The sequence below is a fragment of the Mesoplodon mirus genome (genome assembly GCF_964341445.2).
Source record: "Mesoplodon mirus genome assembly, chromosome: 15".
Taxonomy (NCBI): Eukaryota; Metazoa; Chordata; class Mammalia; order Artiodactyla; family Ziphiidae; genus Mesoplodon; species Mesoplodon mirus.
Genome location: NC_138991.1, coordinates 821,833 through 842,715, shown reverse-complemented (window position 1 = coordinate 842,715; position 20,883 = coordinate 821,833). Strand labels below are relative to the sequence as shown.

Genomic DNA, 20,883 nt, shown 5'->3' with positions numbered 1-20,883 from the left:
CCCCTGCACACTCCATGCTGTCAGCTCCTCACCATGCCCCCCCGGACCCCCCCATCTGCACACCTAGGATGGTGTTGGCTTCAGGGGCCCCTCCTGACTACACCCAGACCCCTCCCACGTTCACCCGGTATCGTGGGATCTACCAAGCGAAAGGCCCTGTTTAGTAGCTGGTGCTGCCCTCACCGGTAACTCGGCGGCTAACGCAGGACCCCTGGTGCCAGGTCAGCTGTGTTGTTTGCCCTTTGGGTTCCAAAGGCATTGGCGTGGTTTTGTTTTTCTTCAGTTGGGCAGAAGACATAATGGACAATGCAGGCACAGGGCTAAGTCATCTAGAATGTTGGGGAGACTGCAGCGCATGCCACACCCACACCTGTGCACACAGGTGCATCCCAGGGGCCACGTTCCTGACCCCCACCTCCCTGCCTCCATGCCTGGTCACTAGCTACAATCACCAGCGTTAGGTGGGTTCTCCCCCGCTGAGCCCAGGCTGAGGGAGGAGAGGGAGGCCCTGGATTACGAAAGGGAAGAAGGGGACACTGCGTCCCGCGCGCACTGGGTCTGCACGGGGGTGGCGTCTGGGGGACACTCATGCTCAGTCCTCAGAAACTGGGTGAACCCCTGTGACTCAGACGTGTAGACTCCACGAGGGCTGGGCCACCCCCTCCTGCTGAGGGGAGGCCTCCCAGACCCCGGGGTGCCACCTGGGCTGGGCATGGTCCCTCCCTGGGGGAACCCCTCCCCAGGGTTGGATGGGAGAGCAACGCGAGCCCACGTTAGTGTGGCCCCCGAGGATGAAGGTGTCGGCTCGGCGTTCCAGGGCACTGAGCAGGGAGCAAGGAGGGCACGTCGCTGAGGTCCGAGGGGCCCCTGGCTGCCTTCATGACCTCCTGGGGGAGGCGGTGCTGAGAGGGAGCCCCCGCCCGGCTGCAAGGGGACTGGGCTCGGTTGCAGGCATCCTCCACCTCCCCAAGCCCCTGCTCGCTTGTCCACAGTGGCGTTGGCACCAAGAGCTTTACCGCATCTCTTGGAGGTTCCAGAAGGCGAGCACCGCATCAAGGTTTGAAAACCTCTGCTTCCTCTGTTTAGGGTGTCCTTTCCGTGATCAGTTGTGTTTTCAATTTTGTGTCTTGCACACCACGGGCTGTGCACTGTCAGCAGTCTGGTCACCAGTGCCCCCACCCCTGCCACCTAGGCAAAACAGGTTGTTGAAAACAGTCAGTTGGGGTGAATTTTCATGCAAGTGACAGGAATTCCGTTTATTTAAAAATAGATGGGAAAAGCTTTCAGACTCAAGCCATCTTTGCCAAGACTGCACTGACGGGATCCAGAGAAGGGGAGTGGAAAAATTCGGATGCACACAATGCCCAGCCCCAGTTTGGGGAGAAAGCTTTCACCAGGACTCTGGGGCGGCCGCTGCCCAGGCCAGGCGCTGTCCTTTCAGCACCACCCCAGAACCTTCTGAGCCCAGCCCAGTCTTCTTTCGCCCTCTCTCCTGGCCTCCTCCTCCTGTCCCCCACATCACCAGCTACACTGAGCTGTCACATCAGAGGCCAGCTCAGAGTCTCACCCCCTGCCCCCCTGTACTCCCGTGTGTTCCCTTCCTGTGGGGGAGCTCACCACGCAGGGCTGTGACCTTGCTTCCCGGCCCGGCTCCTCTGCCTTTGGGTGCATCTCACTCACCGTCGTGTCCCCCAGAGCCTGGCACAGATGAGGCCCACACTGCGAGGTCAGGGGATGTCACAGCCGCGGGTGTCGGAGGCCACGTGGAAGCGCATCTGGATCATCCCCTGTTTGGGAACCTTCATGGTGACCCTTCCCACGGCTCAGCCCATGGGCTCAGCATTTCCCGGGAACCCGCTTCTCCACAAGCCCGGGGGGTATGACTCTAGCTTCACAACAGACAGACGGTGGAACCAGAAGACTTCTGAACACAGGGGAGCGAGTGGAGAGCACGCAGGCTTCCCCTGGCCGTCCGTCCTGTCCGAGGGCCATCAGCAGCAAGGTCCTGCAGGTTGTCCCCGGGGGGAGGTGGCTCCGGCACCCTGCTGTGGGATCCCTTTTCGTTCAGCCCCGTCTGATGCTTTGTTGACACCTGCAGTCACCAAAAAGATACTTACATCCCGGTGTTCAGCCATGCTCAAGTTCATGGCCAGTGACCACGTGGACATGGGGGGCAGGCCCTGAAAAGCAGAGTTTCCTGTTTCACCACCACCCCATTTCCTCCCAGTAGAAAAGAAGCAAGCTCCTTCCCCAACCACACCGCCTTCAGAAAAACAGATGGTCCCACAGAGGCCCAGAGGGAAAACTCCACCAGGCTGAGAAACAAGGCAATTTGGGGAAATGAGAAGAGACAGGTTCTCAGTCACGTAACCTGGGTCAGGGCTGTTGTTGCCTTAATGCTGTGATTTGGGCAACAGGAAGCACCTACCCAGACAGAGAGTCCCACCCCCTCCAAGGAATTTTCCGTTATTAGGAGGAAGGGCGGTTTTATTTATCCAGCTCATGGAGGGAAAAAAGGAGTGAGGAAAAATTCAAGATATGAAAGCATTGATTTTTTTTAAACATCTTGCACTAAAGTCAATATAAATTTAATGTATAGGGTTTTCTTTTAAAGGATCAGAGCTCTCAACAAGATTCCCCAGCCCCAGCTAATTGCATGCGGGAGATGACTTGTATTTCTCAGCCGCCGATAACACCTTGACGCCAGGAGTCCATGGTCGCCTGTGACTGTGGAGACAGGCTGAAGGTGGGGGGGTTGTTTGGGAGGCTGTGCCTTTTGTCATCTCTGAGGTGTGACCCAGGCCCCACCAGCGTTCTCTCTCTCCGAGTCAATGCTCCCATGACCCATGTTCCTCGCCATGGCCTCTTTACCTGTGTGACCTGGCCCAGCGGTCGCAGACCCCCACCTCTCCACCCCACGTCCCTTCCTCCCAGCTCCGTGCCCTGGGCACACGACAGCCTCAAGGACCCTCAAGCAGGTGAAGGGGGCTTTGAATATACTGTTCCCTCTGCCAGGAATGCTGTTCCCTCCGTTAGCACCCGAAGGTCCCTGTGGTTCTTCTCAGGGAGGCCCTGCTTGTGGATGTCCCCTGAGGTATGATTCCAGCCCCAGCTCTCAGGTTCCCCATCACAGTCTGAAACTGGGTTACTTATTGTCTCCCCTCCTGGTCGTCCCCCAACCCCACTAGACAGGGAGCTCAAGAGCAGGATGGTGCCACACTCACAGCCCTGTGCACACACCCACGGCCCCGTGCACGCTCATGGGCCCGTGCACGCTCATGGGCCCGTGCACACAGAGCCTCACACACACGCACACAGCCTCGTGCACACTCTCACGGCCCCTGGCCCAGCCCACAGAAGCTGCTCATCAACATTCCCTGAATGAGTGAACAGTCACTTTTTTCTAGAGCTAGATGTTGCTTGGAGCCTCTAGCCAGGATGTGTCCCTGATGACCGGCCTGGGGCTTGTGTGGCTTAGGGTCTGCCCAGGTAGACCATGGGTGGATGTGAGCTGGAGCACGATGCCGTGGAGACAGGCTGCCCACCAGCAGAGCGGTCAGCACCCTGCCCACACACGGGCATGGGCATCTGGGTCCTGGCTGCCAGCCCACTGCCAGCCCCAGCTCGCTTGAGTGCCCGGCTTGCTTGGCCAGATGTCCAGTAGACTTTGGACAGAGCTGTCCAGCCTGGGGCAGGGCCCATGGGCAGTCAGAGTCCCCCCCACCCCCGGCCCCCTCACCCAGGACAAGGTCACCACACACTAAGCCAGGGAGATGGGACAGAAAGGCTGGACTCTTGGACCAGCAAACCAGGACACATCAGCCTAGACAGAGCTGGAGCCCTCAGCCAGCACCACGGGCTCAGGCAGGGTGGACCCTGATGAATCACTCCACCAGCAAACGCGGCTCCACCCCACAGCGTTGCCAGAGGCAGGGTGGTGCTGCAGAGCGTAGCCCTGGGGCAGCCCCGCGGGCTCATCCAAGCTGGTCAAGTGACCTTTGCAGAGCCCAGGGGTCCTCATTGGTCGAGTGAAGAGAAACGGTTCCCACCTCATGGGGCTGCTGGGGGATGCTGAAAGGAGGCGACCCTGAAAACACCACCTGGCACAGAGCAGCATCCAGGAAACAGCAGGGAGATGCATGGTGACCCCAGTCCTGGCTTAGAAGCACCCTCTTCCTTGGTTTCTTACAGACCCTCCCCCATGGGAGAGTCCCCCAGCTCAGACACACTGACCCCCTCCCTTCTTGGCATCCAGCCACAGAGATGAGATCCACTTAGGCCAATCATTCTTACCCAGGGCATCTTTGTTCCCCAAGGGACATCTGTAACGTCTGGAGACATTTTTGATTGTCATGATGGGCACAGGTGCTACTGGCATCTAACGGGTAGAGGCACAGAACAGGCTCCTCACCCCCACAACAGAGAATTTTCTATCCCTGGATGTCAATAGTGATGAGGTTAAGACACCATGATTTAGGTTAACAAGGTCTTCTCTCAAGTTGCAAATATTTCTAGGAGTTAGCCATTCACCCCTTAGTATAAAATAGTGCCAACAAATGGATTTTCTTCCTAAATCTCCTAATAGTACCCAAGCCAAGGGATGAGAATTTTCATGGCAGGAGAGCAACTCTCCCCGACCCCAGGAAGGGCTTTGGGCAGGGCAAGCATCTGTGTGAGGGGCACACTTGCCAAGAGGCAACAGGACAGCTCATCATCAGAGTTCAACAAAGTGACCCTGGGTTTTCCATGTTGCTATTTTCTAGCCTGATGACAGAATCTACCTTTACACCATCACAGAATAGTGCAGTCTTTGCTCCTGTTTCACAGCTCATGTCTGTGTGTAACCGGGCAAGGTGCTGGCCCTCTCTGGCCCTCGTAAACGATACCACAGGATTGTTACAACCGTTCACGGAGTTAAGGTTTGCATGGCACTTAGAACAATGTCTGGCATGAGTAAGCATTATATACGCTTTAAAGTAAAAATAAATGAATCGATGCCAGGGCTGCCTCTGCAATCTCGCATTTCCAACATGTACCACCTTCCTCAACACTGGGGAGGAGGACCCTGGGTTTCCGGAGACACACAGTAAAGAAAGGGACGAGAGGACACCAGAGGCACCCAGCATCCCAGGGGCCGCACCCCCGCCAGTGGAGGCAGCTGTAGGCTTCCAAGAGAGCCGGGGCTCAGGGCAGCGCCACCGAACACAGACCCCGGCCCTAAAGGTGCGCAGAGCACCCATCCAGGTCCTGCCCTCTCTGAGGGGCAAGAGGTTTGCTCAGAGGCCAGAGATGGAAGGGGACATTTCACAAACTCCCACCGCGGGGTTCAGACGCATGATCCCCACCCCCTTCCCCGTCCCTCTTCCCTCCTCTGTTCTGTCCTCCAGCTCCCCGTTTGGCTCAGCTTTGCCGCCCCCCCACCACTTTCTGGGCAGCTGAACCCCAGACACCAGGACCCCAGCCATCTCGAAAGATCCAGCTTCAAGCAGCAGCTGGCATGGTCCTTGTCACCAGAGCCCAGGGTGGGCCCTCTGGGCCAGGGAGCTGGGCCCATCAGTCACTCGGGGCTGGCACAAGCCCAGCCACGGCCCCTATGCCCCCCCCGAGCTGCCAGCATCCCTGACAAGAAGATGGCTTCGGAGCCTGGGGCCACTTCACCGAGCATCTTCACAGAGACGGTCCAAGGAGAATGATCTGGTCCCTGCCCCATGGACCCTTCCAGGTCCACCCACTCCACCTGGGCGGACGCGGGACAGGCAGGGCCTGGGAGCTCTCTCCTCCCCCACCCCTGCTTCCGGCCCCACTCGGCCCACAGCCCAGGCCCAGCCCCCGGTTTGCAGCTGATTGGACCTCTGCGCTGGCAGCTGATTCGACTGGGCTCCCAGCCATGAGCCCACGTCTGTGTGGCCCTCGCCCTCCGCAGCCGACCCCCAAAGAGAGACGCCAGGAAAGGAAGCAGCTCCACTGGACACCAAGCTCCGTTCCTCCCCAACCCACCCAGACCCACCCCAGTGAAGTCATGAGCAGCCAGCGCAGCCCCCCAGCCGGCTTCTCCCCGCACAGGCGCAGGACCGGGAAAGCTCCCCAGCGCTGCCTGAGTCCAGCCACCCACTGCGCCCTGGGCTCAATCCTGACTCCAGTCAGCCAGCCAGCCAGCAGTGCATCTACAGCCGGGACACAGCTTGTGCGGGCGCACACACACTCACACTCGTGCACACGTGTGCATGCTCATGCGTGCTCCCTCAAGCACGCACAAGATGCACACATGCACACACGCCTGCACACATTCGCTGCCCTGGCTCCCGTGGGCTCCAGGACCCCCACCACGTTCTCCCCACACTCCATACAGCCACACGCAGACGTGCACAGCTCCACACCCAGGTCACACTCACACAGGTGTGCACGGCTGGATACACACACCAGGGGCACTCGTGTAACCTGGCACACCCATGGTCCCACTCCGAGACGCACCAGGGCACCCAGGAGGAGACACACCCACAGCCCCCCACAAGGGCGGTCACTCCCTGGCGAGAAGCCCTGGGGTCTGAGGCCGCTGTCCAGACACAGGACTGTCACCACCAGGGTCACCCAGGTCCCTGGGGGAAGGAGGGAAGGTGCTTCCTGTCTTGAGGGGAGGGCACCGGGAGCCCTGGGGAGACAAGGGCAGGAGACAGATCAGATCTGGCCAGCTCAGCAGGACCCTGCAGCCCCAAGGACTCAGAAATCTTTCGGAGGTGCCCGAAGTGCACGTTGAAGCCGCCAGGCGGGTCCTGGCACATCTTGCTTTCAACTATTCCCCAGCCCAGCAGAGGGTGGAAGACCCGGCCCCGGGTCTCAGCTTCAGGGGGCAATCGCCCAGCCTGGGCTCCGGAACTAGCCCTATGGCCCCTACGTCCTGCGCAGCAGCCCCGGCATCCAGGCCCAGTGTGAGCGCTGGCCTGTGCCCCCTGCTCAGGTCCTGGCCCTGAGGCTGTACCCCCGCCTGCACCCCAGGGTGCCCTGTCCGGGCTGTGGTGCCACCCACCCTGTCCACCCGCCCTCTGCCTCTGAAGCTGACGCCCCGACCCCAAGGCCCAGTGGACCCCGCCCCCTACCCTGCTCCCCTGCCCCACCCACCCACCAGACCAAAGGGAGGGCCCCCCACGCCCTCCACTCACCACGCAGCCTCAGCCCGGACTCCGATGGCCGTGCCGGGAGCTGGACAGCAGCGGAGGCAGGCCAGGAGGCAGCTGCGCAGCCCCTGCGAGCACCTGACCGCAGGGGGCTCCTCCACCCACCATCTGCTTTGTCCCCACTGGCAGTGGGTGGAGCGGGGCAGGAACCAGCACCCTCACCGCCTGCACTACTGCCCAGGTCAGAGGTTCTCAGAGTTAGGTCCAGGCACCCCGGGGACCGAGAACCCTCCAGAAGGCCCTCAAGATCAAACTGTCTCCCAGTAACGCCAAGGCCTTGTCTTTGTCCCGCCCGTGCCCCCTCGTACAGTGGGGTTTTCAGAGCCACGTGATGTGTGCCGACTGCGCTGTGTGACCTTGAGTTTTAAATGTTTCTGCTTTCCTTTCCGGTGCACCAAGTCTATGGCTACCACCTCAGCGGTGTCTGACCTTGACTGGGTTTGAGAACCGACACCCAGAGTGTGACGCTGGGCCTCTGCTATCCCACCCAGCCCTCCCCTCCCACTGCCAGCCCCGAGGTGTGGCCAGTGCCCACCCTCCCCCTGAAGCCCCTCCCGCTGAGTGTGTTTGGCTCCCGGAACAGCCCAGAGACCCAGGCCCCTGCCCACCCCAGCTCTGCAGGGTGCTGCTGGTGGGGGCCCCGCCCCGCCCCCCCCCCCCCCCCCCGTCAGCAGAAAAATCCTGGGAGAGGTGCTGTATGTGCTGCCCCCACGTGGACACCTGGAGGTACTGCATGTCCCCGAGAGTGACGTCCGGATTTCTCCTCCTCTGCCCTGGGGAACCCCACCCTGAGCAAGGCACAGGGATGCAGAGAGGTCCAGTGCCCTGCCAGGCAACAGACTAGGAGCTTGTACCTTCCTGGGGCTGCCTTAATCACTCCATCCCCGAAGGGGGCCCAAGGCCCCTTCCGAGACCCTCTGAGAAACCCCACCCTCCACCGTGGCAGGGACCCCCATCTTCCTCAGACTCCGGTGGGAGTGGAGAAGTGCCCCCACCTCTGTCCTCACACTGTCCTGAGAGTCCATGAGCCTGGAATGATCTGTGTCCCCCACCCCAGGAATGCTCACCTGCAGGGGTGGGGGCAGTATGGCTGAAATCCCCCCACCCTTGACATCTGGACCACAACAGCCACTGGGACCAGAGGGTGAGGGTCCCCTCAGGGACCACGTTGGGGGGCTTCCTTTGACCCCAGCCGGGGGCTGGATTCATTCTTACCCTGTCTCAAGCTGACAGGTTTCTCTGGCTTGACCGCAATTCTAACTGGGCCAAGTGTAAAAGGACAGCTTCCTGGGACAGACAGCTGGCAGGGTCACAGCAGGTTGGCCCGGGGGGCCCAGGATGGGCCGCGGCTCAGGAGAGCGGCAGGGGGCACCCAGTTTCCTTGGGTAGGGCCACCAGATAAAACACACCAACAAGTGTGAATCTCAGGTAAGCAGTAAATACTTTTTCAGTGTACATAGTGTATGGGACGTGTTTATGTTCAAAAATTATCCACTGTTTATCTGAAATCCAGATTTGCCTGGGGTTCTGTGTCTCTGTTTGCCTACTCAAGCTGCCTTCCTTGGAGGCCTCTGAGGGTCAGCCCAGACCCTTCGCATGGGGGTCTGCAGGCCGCCAGCACTGGGGAAGTGGGTCCCACTCCACACTCGGCTTGGCTAGTCTGGTTGCCCTTCTTCTGGTCCTACGCTCCCTTCATGCGCCCTCCGGGGGCCCACCCCCACTTTGGGACTGGGCGGGGAGACACCACAGTCCCTCCGTGGACACCCCTGCACCCCAGCACCCATCTGTCCTGGCTGGCCCCTCACTCGGTGGCATAATTCCCATCACCACCCAGGGTGGTGGGCTGCATATGCTCCCGAAGAGTTCAGGCCTCAGGCCCTGGAACCTGTGATGTGACAAGTGTCAAGGAAGTGTTTTGCAGAGGTGACTAAATCAAGGATCTTGAGTGGAGATGATCCTGGATTATCCAGGGGGCTCTTCAGTGACCTCCCTTATAAGCAGTTGGCAGAGGAGATTTGACCCAGAGAAGAGGAGACCATGTGACCATGGAGGCAGAGACTGGGGGCATGTGGCCACAAGCCAAGGGACTTCGGCAGCCACCAGGAGCTGCAAGAGGCACGGACCGGACCCTCCCCCACAGCCTCTGGAGGGAGCGGGCCCTGCCCACACTGGATCTTGTCCCAGTGGTACTAGACTGTGGGAGAGTCCATTTCTGTCGTTTTAAGCTGCCAGCTTGAGGCCCATTTGTTGCTGCAGCCCCAGGGGACTCATACACTAGGGGACCCTGTGGTTGGCCTGCTGCTCACCCTGGAGGGGACGCCCCACAGCCCAGTTCCCGCTGCAGGCGGGCAAGTCTGCACTGTGCCCGCAGTCAGGGATCTGCTCAGCCCCGCCCTGAGCTCCATCTGCAGCACCAACACCCGGCTCGGGCCAGGGGCTGCTTTCTGGAAGCAGGGAGAGCTGGGCAGGGAGCCATCCCTCCCCCCCCACCACCGTGCTTGCTGACCAAGGTCAGGGCTTGTTCTGGGGTTCCAGGGGCTGGAGTTCCTGGCTGTGCCGGGGGCCCCACTGAGGAGCAGGATGGCAGTGGTGCTGCGTCCAGCCACAAGTGACCGGCCTAGGGGTGGGAGTTGGGGAGGTTAAGAGTGGGCTTCCAAGAGCGTGGGAGCTTGAAAACCCGGGTGAACAACAGTGTGTGTGACAGTCACTCGTGGGGCATGGGCCCTCAGTTCATCCCATTCTCAGAGAGACCCCCAACACATTCAACCCCGCTTCTGCGGATCCAAAGTGACTCATTCTTTGTCCTGGGTGCCCCCACTGGGGGAACGCCAAAGCCCCCTCACCAGCTGGACTCTGGATCCAGTGCCCCACCGCCCCCCTGGGTAGCACAGGTGGACACCTGGCCAGGTCGCCCACAGGGGTGGTGGGTGCTGGGCGGGACGCCAGGTTGGACGGGGCTGGCAACTTGGTGGGGGGCCAGGAGGTGTCCTAACGAGCGCCCTCCCGCAGGGCGAGCCGCCCACCCCCCAACAGCAGGCGCACACGGCTCCGGGGTCGCTCAGTTTATTGGTAAAACGGGCACTGAGCGTGGCAAAGGCTGGACGCGGAAGCCGGGGCGGCGGCGGGGGCGCTTTTCCTCTTAAAGAACTTCCACTGGACCTTGATGGCGAGCATCCAGTCGCTGACGGAGAGCCTCTTACAAGCGGAGGTGCAGACATGCGCCTGGCGGCGGGGCGGGGCGCCGGGACCGCGCCGGGAGCGGGGCCGGGGGTAGGGGCGGGGGCGGGGCGCGGCGCCGCCGGGGAGGGTCGCGCCGCGGGCGCCCGCGCTTCACTTGCCCGCCTTCTGCGCCTTCTGCGCCGATTTGGTGACCTTACCGGCGCCGCCACTCTTCTTCTCCACATTCTTGATGACGCCCACGGCCACCGTCTGCCGCATGTCGCGCACGGCGAAGCGGCCTGCGGGGAGGAGGCGTGAGGCGCGGGCCGGGATACAGCGCGCAGGCGCACTCGCGCCCGCAGCATCCTCCCCAGCCCCTGGCCCTGGGGCGGGACCCTAGCGCTGGGCACCGAGCTCTCTGCGCCTGTTTCGAGGGGGGCGGGGGCAGTGGAGTACGAGGCTCCTGTCTCCTTAGGTGGCAGGAATAACACACATAGGACTCCACCAAGGCGTCGTTGTGGGAATTAAATGGTATGTGAACAGTACTTAGGGCAGGCTGGTGCAGAGAGTACAGTACACCCTTCTAGCTATCTTGAAGATGGCCAGCAACCTTGCATAAGGCAGCTCTCTGATATAGGTCTGTGGGTCATCCTTGGGGTATCTGTGGGGCGGGCCAGCTGGAGGCAGGCGGCCAGTCCTAACTCTGCCACCAGACTAGCTGTGGGCCTTGGGTGAGTCTGCAGAACAGGGTACCATCCCAGGCCCACCCAGTGGGGCCACCTGTGCTCCATGAGACAAAGACCAAGGCCGGGGGTCTCCTGCTAAGCTCTAAGCTGCAGCGGAAAAGTGCAGGACCCTCCGTCCACCCCACCCCCACAGTGGTCCTCTGCCCTTGGCCTGGATTGGCCACCACCCCAGGGCTGCTCCTCCCTCACCACCCAGCTCACCGAGAGGTGGGTACTGGGAGAAGCTCTCCACACACATGGGCTTCCCCGGGACCATCTCCACGATGGCCGCATCGCCGGACTTCAGGGACTTGGGGTTGTCCTCCAACTTCTTTCCAGAGCGCCGGTCAATCTTCTCCTTCAGCTCAGCAAACTTGCAGGCGATGTGGGCTGTGTGGCAGTCAATGACCGGCGAGTAGCCAGCGCTGATCTGCCCAGGGTGGTTCAGAATGATGACCTGTGGACAGAGGTGCATGAGGCCATCAGGCACACGCAGGTGGGCGCAGGGGGAGGGCACAGAGCTGGAGGAGGCTCTGCCCATCCCCAGGTCCCTGGGGCCCAGAGTGCTGACCATGGAGGAAGGTCAGTCTAGGGGGGACCCAGGCCCCCGGACCTGGACCCCGAGGTCCTCTTCAAGCATCTAAAAAGCCACAAGAGATAAACAATGATGAGGGCACTGTTTGAAAGGGCCAGCGGTCAGAGCAAAGATGGGGGATGACAAAACCGGACTTCGATTATCATATTTCAATTATATCTCAGTAAAGCCAATTTAAAGAGTCCTAGTCACGTGAGGAGGTGACTGAAGAGGGCACAGTGAAAATGTGGAGAATAAAGTATCACAGGCCTGTCCCAGGCAATAAACGGATAAAAGTGTTTTCAGGACCAAAGTGGGACCTCAGTGAGGCTGGGAGCACCAAGGCCGGGGTGCACCCCGCCTGCTCTTCCTGCCTGCGCCCTCGGCCGGCTTCAACCCTGCCCGGCCTCAGGGGCCCACTCTGCGAAGCAGGGGTCTCAGTCCTCCCCGGCGCCAGGCAGCCGCCTCGCCTGAGGACAGCCCTGGTACTGGTGGTGGTGGTGGGGGTCCCTGCCGGCCACGGGCTGCCCACCTGGGACGTGAACTGGGCGGCCTCCTGGGGCGGATCGGACTTGCTGTCCCCGCACACATTGCCCCTGCGGATGTCCTTGACTGACACGTTCTTCACGTTAAAGCCTACGTTGTCCCCGGGCAGGGCCTCGCTCAGCGCCTCATGGTGCATCTCCACTGACTTCACCTCCGTGGTGATGTTCACAGGCGCGAAGGTCACCACCATGCCCGGCCGGAGGATGCCCGTCTCCACTCGGCCCACGGGCACGGTGCCAATGCCTGGGCCGAGAGGAAGGGGGCCGTGAGGGCAGGCTGGCGTCAGGGGTGCCCTGTCCTCCCTGGCAGGTGGGGGGTAGCCACGTGGCGGGAGGGAGGGGAGAGGGAGACCCCAGGCAAGGCGGACGCTGACACGTTCAGACAGAAGTGGAGGCTTCCACGCCCCGCCAGCGGAAGAAGGGACTGAGGGAGAGAGTTCCCAGAGCACAGGGAGAATGGGCAAGGAGGGGTCCCACCCCTGCCCCCGGGTGGCAGCTTTCCCCGGAGGAGGCACTGGGGGACCCTCCTCTGAGGCCCCACCCTGTGAGGCAGAAGCACTGAGCAGATTGAGGACCAGCCCACTCAAGGTGGTCTGCCCGGCGCTGGTGCTGCTGTCTTGAGGGTCATTCCCAAAGGGGCGTGGGTGCCCCTGCACTTCTCAGGATCTGTTTACACGGTGTGGCTGCCCAAGGGGGGTCTGGTGCTCCCCAGAGTGGGGGACGGGGGGCGGGGGGCTCCAGCTGGTCTCCCTGGCTGTGACAGAGGCTCGTGTGGCATCGCGGAGACTGAGGCTGGTGGCTGTTCTCTGTGCTGGGTGAGTGTGACACCCCCATCCTGCACACAGCCCCTGCATCTCTGCCACAGCCTCCGGGCTGGGAGTCCCCCATCGCTGCCCCCTCGTGGGCCTCATACTTGTTTATGGTTCTATATCATTTCATGACCAGCTTTTCTCACTCCTGCAGTGGATCGTGTCTCCCACAAGACAGGGATCTCCAGGTGGGGAGTAATATGTGACTCTCCCTGTGCCACCAGCTCCTGGTATAGGGCTGGGCACTTATCTGGAGGGAGGAAGACCCTGGCCAACTCGGGACAGACTGATGGACGGGCGGGGGGAGGGGGGTGGATAAATGGACCGATGGATGGATGCATGGATGGACTGATGAAGAAATGGATAATAGATGGGTCAGGGGTGGGGATGGAGAGATGGACAGATAGATGCATGGATGGAGATGGGTGGATGGGTAGCCCCCCGGAAAGCGTGCAGCATGGGGGAAGGGGCTGAAATAACCCGGCCCGGATGCTCCTGGTCAGGGGCCCATTCTCAGGAGGGGGTCTGAGGGCAGAGCTGGCCAGGCGTGCAGGGTGGGTGCTGCAGCGGGCGGTGGTGATGGAGCCCTCACTCACCGCCGATCTTGTACACATCCTGCAGCGGCAGGCGCAGGGGCTTGTCTGTGGGGCGTGTGGGGGGCAGGATGGTGTCCAGGGCCTCCAGCAGGGACACGCCACTGGCGTTCCCTTCCTTCCGCTCCACTTTCCAGCCCTTGAACCACGGCATCTGGGCAGGAGGAAGAAGGCACCGTCCTAGAGCCCCCGCGCCCCCGCGCCACCCACCCCACAGCCATGGCCTCCGGGCCCACGGTTGGCTCACCCCTCCCTACGTGAGACCCCACGAGGGGAGCTCGATCTACGAGATACAAGCCGGCAGCCCGGCCAGAAGGGGCGGCCCCCAACCACGGGTGCAGGGCTGAGTTTCCCCTGGGGAAACTCCCCTGGGGAGATACCCCCGTGCCCACCTCCCTCAGTGTGGGCAGCTGCAGCCTGGCCAGGACTAGTGACCCCTGCTGGGCCAGGGGTGGCCTCTGGCTTGACCGGGTGAGGCACTTGGTCTCGGGCTCCACAAATTCAAAACAGCCAGGTCCCGCTCATCACCTCCTACCGAGTCAGAGTCCCCAGGACATGGGCTGCCAGAGCCACCAGCTTCCCAGCTGACCCCAGAGAGCCAACCCTCGGCCCTTTGCTGTCCCGGCCTGCTCTGGGCCTCGGGGAGGTGCCTGGGGGGCCTCGGGGAGGCCTGGGAGGCCTTTTGGCCTTGGCTCCTGGGGGAGATGCAACTCTGCCACGCAGGTCTCTGGAGACAGAGACAGGGCAAGGAGGCCTGGGCCCCGGCAGCCGCTGCCCCCGCAGTGTCAGCCTGGGGGGTGGGGGGGCGTGTCCCTGGCCAGAGAAGGGGCTGCAGCGGCTTTTGCCAGCCTCACGGGGAGGCTGAGCTGAGGGCAGAGCGTCTGGTCCCCCAGGAGCCTGGGGCTTCCACCAGCGCGGACACCCACAGGGGGCTGGCACCGCAATTGCAGCGCAGCCCTCTGACCTCCTGCTGGCTGTCTGTGCCCGCCCTGACCCAGGGCCCTCAGGGGGAGGTCCGAGCAGCCCCACCACTGCCGGGCACTCACGTTGGGCGAGGGCTCCAGCATGTTGTCGCCGTGCCAGCCCGAGATGGGCACAAAGGGCACGGTGGCTGGGTTGTAGCCAATCTTCTTGATGTAGGCGCTGACCTCCTTGACGATCTCGTCGTAGCGCTTCTCGCTGTAGGCGGGCTCCGTGGAGTCCATCTTGTTGACCCCCACGATAAGCTGCTTCACGCCCAGCGTGTAGGCCAGCAGTGCGTGCTCCCGGGTCTGCCCGTTCTTGGAGATGCCCGCCTCAAACTCGCCCACTCCCGCCGCTACGATCAACACGGCGCAGTCCGCCTGCCCGGCAGGTCGGGCGAGGTGAGCCCAGACCTCGCCCAGCACCCAAGCCCAGGCCCCTCTGGGCAGCAGACAGGGGCCTGGGCCATCGCCTGGGCATGGAACCTGGGGGTCCCAACCTTAGGGGCAGTGTCTGTCTGTCTGTGTGAATCCCCTGGCAATGTCGGATTGTCCGGGGGCATTTCTGCCCACATTTCAGTGTCCCCATCCTGGCCTCTGTGTCTTCTGTGAAGGTGGCCCTGACAGTGGCTGGCTGTCCTTACAGGCACCCTTGCCTGGCTGAGATGCTGGGGCACTTAGTTCTTTGGGGGGGGGCGAGTGGTGACAAAGGTGAGGGGTCTCATGCCCTGGCGAGGAATCAGAGGAGACCCAACTACCGCTCACCGATTCCAGGGCCCCCCAGGGTCTCCTGGATGGTGCCCTCGCCCCACCTCCCGTTCCCCCAGGCCCCCGAGGCCCCGCCCACCTGGGATGTGCCTGTGATCATGTTCTTGATGAAGTCGCGGTGGCCTGGGGCGTCGATGATGGTGATGTAGTACTTGGTGGTCTCAAATTTCCAGAGGGAGATGTCGATGGTGATGCCGCGCTCCCGCTCGGCCTTCAGCTTGTCCAGCACCCAGGCGTACTTGAAGGAGCCCTTCCCCATCTGGAGGGGTGGGGACGTGGCTCAGGACGGGACCAGGACTCAGCTGGCCTGGCCACGGGTCCCCCTGGGCCGCGGGAGCAGCATGTCACAGCAGAGAGACCCCTCGCTACTGCTGGAACCCTGGGACTCTGGACCCACCTCTGGAACCGGGGACACCCGGACCTCATCCCTGCCCTGCCCAGACCGGTCTCCTGCCGCCTAAACGGGCGCCACCAGCAGGGGGCGCAAGGGCCTGGAAGCAGCCTGAGAGCCGCCCTGGTTTCAAGCCCTCCCCTGGCTGAGGGCTCCCCTTTATCTGAAGCCAGGGTCCCCCCCACCGCACCCCCCAGATCCCTGTGTCAGCTGATGACCCCACTGGGTTTCAGGCTGTCCAACCAAAAAGCCCCTCTGTGATTTTTTTTTTCTTTCTTTTTTTTAGGGAAAAAGAAAGAAAGAAATCAGATGAGGTGACAAGGACGGACCTGGCTTTCCAGTTCTTTCTACAGCCGCTAAAGCTCCCCAGTGGCTCTGAGGCTCCTCCTCCACTCCCCGCCCCACCTGACCAGGGAAAGCAAGGCTGGGCTGCCCTCTCCCAACACCTGTGCCAAGTGCCCAGCGAGACCCCCATGCCCAGGGTCAGGGCTGCGGTCAGAGTGGCAGCTGTGGTCACTGCCCAGCTGGTCAAAGCTCCCTGCCAGGACCATGCACAGACAGGGCTCTGCCCTCCAGGGAGGCTGCCCAGCCAGGGCCCAGCTAGACCCGAACCAGACACCCTGCAAACACCCTCAGCCCCCCTCAACACTAGCCCCACAGGGAAGAAGAGTCACAGCTTTGGGGCCCAGGAGCACCCCCACGGCCCCATGAGCAGGGTTCAGCCCAGGCCAGCAGCTGCCGCCTCCTGAGCCCTGGCACCAGCCATCCAGGTGAGACCCCTCCCAGCTCCCCAACAGGAGCTTCTCCCAGAGCTCAGGGGCGGAGGTGGGAGACACAGAGAGCAGACCCCCACTCCATGGACACTTCCCACCCATGGGTCTCGGACGCTTGAGAGGATCAGCTTCGAGAAATGCGGGGTCAGCCATCAGGGCCCCTCTCATCCTCACCAGGTGACAAAGACTCCCCCCAAAAAAGGGTGCCACCCTGGACAAGCAGCCTGCCCCGGCCCGGCATGAGAAAATGGAGCTGATGGGCTGGATGCCCATCAATCAGCTATTAATAGCCGCTCTGAGTCCTGGCCCAGCCCTGGGACAAGCGAGGACAGCGCCACCTCCAGCCCCAGACCTCAGCCCTGGGGGAACCCAACCCTGGGGGCTCAGAGACAGTGACCTATACTGGGAGAAATGCACCTCCAGCCCCTCCCCCGCCTGGGGCTGGTCCAGCAGGTCATTCCACCTCCCCCCGACCAGGCACCTCCTCAGAGAGAGGCTCCCCCCGCTGCCCCCATGCCTTTCCCATCTGGATGCTGTGACATACACATCTCCCACATGGGGTCCTTGGGGCTCACGCCCCTCTTGCCCCAGAGGAGTTCATCTGAGCTACGTGCCCCAGGGTCAGGGAAGCATCAGCCCGGCTACCATGTGGGAACCCAAACTCATGGTGGAGACAAAGGTGGGAGCCCCCCCCAGGGCTCACCTCGGCCGCCTCCTTTTCAAACTTCTCGATGGTCCTCTTGTCGATGCCCCCGCATTTGTAGATGAGGTGGCCAGTCGTGGTGGACTTGCCCGAGTCCACGTGGCCAATGACCACGATGTTGATGTGGGTCTTCTCCTTGCCCATTCTGCCCGGGGTGTGGGGAGGGGCTGGCACGACCTGGGGTGTCCTGGCTCAGGGCGAGGGGACACTGAGCAGTGACTCTGTGGGTCGAGGTGGGGAGCAAAGGTGATGGAGGGCCTCAGAGAGAAGCCCAGCAAAGACACTGCCCTGCACAGGTTGGGAGCACACCCTGACCACATTCCGGGCCCCCAAGGCCGGAGCCAGGTCTCCGTGTTTAGCTGAGCAGAGCCCGGGGGCAAGCCCAAACGGGCCAGTAGCCGTAAATGTCTGAATGCTGTGCCCACAGAGCACCCCCACCATGAAAGAGGTTAACCCCCATCTAGAGAAACCGAGAAACACCAGCCTGGGTGAGCCCCGTGACCAGTCAGGAGCCTGGTGATGAGTCACCCTGCCCCGCTCTCCAGTGCCCTGTCCCCGGTGCTTGCTCCCCACCCACAGTCTTGGGCTGGGACGCGGCACCCGATCCCAGCCCCCACCCCCCTCCCCGCAGAGCCGCCATGGTGGGGAGACGGTCAGTGCTTCCCACTCCCCTCCTCAAGCAGGGATGGCGCCATCTTCCCCTCATCCCTGCCTGGCAGGCTGGCACCGGGGAGACAGCCTGGCCCAGAGCTCAAGCAGGGCGAGGCAGTGCCCAGATCAGGGGCCCAGAATAGCTCGGGCCCTCCCCGGGGTCTGGACGGGGGCAGACAGTAGGGCAGGGAGGTGGGGGTCCCTGCTGTGTCCAGAGGAGGGAGAATCTGGCCCCAGCAGCCAAGCTCAGCAGATACCAGACAGAGATGCTCTCAGCCTGGTGGGGGCAGAGGGCCATACCCTCCCCCTTCCCTCTGGTCACAGGGTCACAGCCCCTGCCCCATCCTGGAGGTCAGTGGAGAAACCTAGGCAGCCCGGGGTGGGGGTGGCAGGTGGCTGGGGAAGGGAAAGCGGGAGAAAACGGTGCACCCTAGGGTGCGGACACCAGGTGGACACCGCCTGCCCGGGTGGAGGTGGGGTGGCAAGGACCCCTCAAGTCTCACAGCCTCCCTCTCCCCCTCTACTTCGGGGTGGGCACCCCCAGCGCCCACCCTCACCAGCCCCCAGCGCTGACGACCCTTCCCGAACCCCACAGGGCCCTCCCCGGGCGATCCCAAGGTCACGGCTGCAGGTTGATCGCCACCGCCCAGGAGACTCGCCCCTGCCGCGGCAGCCCCGTAAACAAGCGCTACCGCGGTGCCCCCACCCCACCCAGGGCCGCCCGGGGGGCTGGCCCCGGTGCTGGGTCCGGAGTCCCTGGGCGGGCAGCCGATCTCCTCGGGGAGCAGCGCAGCCTCGCCAGGCGCCGGGGCCGACCAGTCTCTGCCCCTGGGACTGGTCCCCGGGGAAGGGACCCTCTGCGGAAAGCTGGGGGCGGGGGTGGGGACCCGGAGGCCCAGCGTCCTTACCCGGAGCCGAGGTCTCAGCCAGAGGGACTGGCGGCGCCGGCGCCGGCGGTTTTATCTCTCCAGGAGGGGGTCCACCTATTGACGGAGCAGGCGCAGTGCACTGCACCCCTGCAGTACGGCAATGCGGTACCGGCGCGGGCGGGGCCGGGGGCGGGGATGCGAGGGATGCAGGGATGCAGGGATACAGGGACAGCGGGCCCGCGGACGCACGCGAGTGCGACAGGGACGCGAGAGCAGGATGTGGCGAGGGAGCGAGCTACAAAGGCGGAGACGAGACGCACCCGGAGGGAGCGCGGGCGGGGAGAGAAAAACAGGCGGAGGCGGCGAGAGCCGGATGGGGAGAGGGCGCGGAAAGGAGGGAGGCGCAGAGATGGAGAGAGGCCCGGAGAGAAACAGCTAGCGGCAGAGGGCAGATACAGCAAGGCTGGAACGCCAGGCTCGGCACGCGAGGGGCGAGCAGCGCCGCGCCGAGCACAAAAAGACGTTTGGATCATAAAAGGAGGTCCCAGGGACGGGCCAGTCCGCAAGGACGGGGCGGGTGGGGGCAGGGGAGGAGCAGGTCAGGCCTGGGGGGTGGCTGGGGTCGGCGTCTGGGCGGCTGTCTGCCGGCACCTGATTTACATGGTGCTGTGTTCTGAGACATCTCTCCGGGGTGGCCCAGGGGATGCCGGCCCCCTGGTGGGGCCTCAGAATCTGCTTGTTTCCAAGCCCCCTGCCCCCTCATGTGCCTGCCACACAGACTTGCCCCAGCAGGCCCCCCGAAGCCAGGCTTCTGCACCCCGGCCCCGTGGTGTGGCATGGAAACTGTGGCCTCCAGGGTCCCCTCAGCTCAGCATCAGCAGATCCAGTCCGCTCAGCCTCCCTCCCAAGCCCTGGAAAGAACTGTTTTCTACTCTGGGCCCCTTTTGGTACAGGGACCACTTGAAGTCCACCCCCAGAGCCCACTGCAATCCTTGAGGGCTGCCCTGGTCTGCGCACATGGGCCGGGGTCCCAGGGACGCAGAGTTTGCCAAGGAAAGAAATCAGCTCTCAGAGAGTCCCAGGCTGTGGCCCTGAGGCCTCCCCTTGATCTGTAGGAAGCCGGATGTCCCTGAGGATCCTGGGCAGACCAGGGCAATGACCAAAATGGGTTTTGAGGTGGGGGATGGGTTAGTGAAGACCAGGGTCATGGCCTCTTCCGGGACCTCTGACCTTGTCAGCTCACCCATTACCGCATCCCCCCATGGCCGTGTCTCCATCTGCCTCAGAGCCCGAGGACACTCAGGTTATGGTCAGAGTCTCGGAGAAGGCGGGGCAGGGTCTCAAAAAATGTGTGGGGGGCGCAGAGGCCCCGGGGTCATCACCTCCTGGTGGGGCAGTGCCCACGGGGAGCCCCCAGAGGTGGGACCCCCAGCAGGTAAGGAAGTAAAGATGGGCCGGGGCAGTGGTTGGGCGCCAAGCAGGTCTCCCTGCCCCGTGGGGAGGGTCTTTCTGGGAGGGGAGGGGCCCTCCTGCCGGGCTGTCCCTGTGTCCGCCCACAGACCGGGCGAGAGGGGCTGGCAAGTGACCCGGCACTTCCTCGTGCTGCTGATGCCATCAAACAGTAGCCAGGAATTAAAAATAAACGCCTGTGCGGAAAGCACGGCCCCCCCGCCCTGCCCAGCTGGCCTCTGTGTTTAATGCGTCGCAGGATCTGGGAGATGCCGTGACTGACCGAGGCTGGGATGGGACGGACCGAGGGGGCAGGAGGCCCGGGTCCCTGTGGACACCCCCCCAACTTCCCCCAGGGATCTCCAGCTGCCTGAAGGCTCAGAGGGTGTTTATCAGACGCCCGCACGGGCCTGAGGCTCACCTCTCTGCTCTGGGCTCACCCACTGCTGTCGCCTGGCAGGAACCAAACCGCACTGGGCTGCCTGCACCAGGGGCTGGGAGGCTGTGCTCCCCAGAGCAATGGCCGCTGCTAATGGAAGGCAACGTCCCCCCCAAGGACCTGCTCGCTGACCTGGGGCAGGGGTCTCCAGTGGTTCCTCCAAGAGGCCTCCATGTCCCCAGGACATGCCCATCCGTCCTCAGCCGGACCACCTGCAGGGCCCTGGGAGCCCGGGCAAGATGGCGTCTGGAGACACTGGGCTCACACAGTGGAGACACGGAGGGAGGTACGGTGCCACATA

At 62.8% G+C, this 20,883-nt stretch overlaps 1 protein-coding gene across 1 annotated transcript; it reads right to left on the bottom strand.

The window, feature by feature from the left end:
• Window positions 1-10,226: 10,226 nt before the first annotated feature.
• EEF1A2 (eukaryotic translation elongation factor 1 alpha 2) lies at window positions 10,227-18,809 on the bottom strand. The gene is made up of 8 exons (XM_082644952.1): window positions 18,734-18,809; window positions 17,175-17,395; window positions 15,387-15,566; window positions 14,624-14,920; window positions 13,581-13,731; window positions 12,163-12,419; window positions 11,279-11,513; window positions 10,227-10,630 (listed from the first exon to the last, which is right to left on the bottom strand). The coding sequence occupies exons 2-8, from the start codon at window positions 17,316-17,318 to the stop codon at window positions 10,503-10,505; spliced, it is 1,392 nt and encodes a 463-aa protein (XP_082501078.1). The 5' UTR covers window positions 17,319-17,395; window positions 18,734-18,809; the 3' UTR covers window positions 10,227-10,502.
• Between the last annotated feature and the right edge of the window lie 2,074 nt (window positions 18,810-20,883).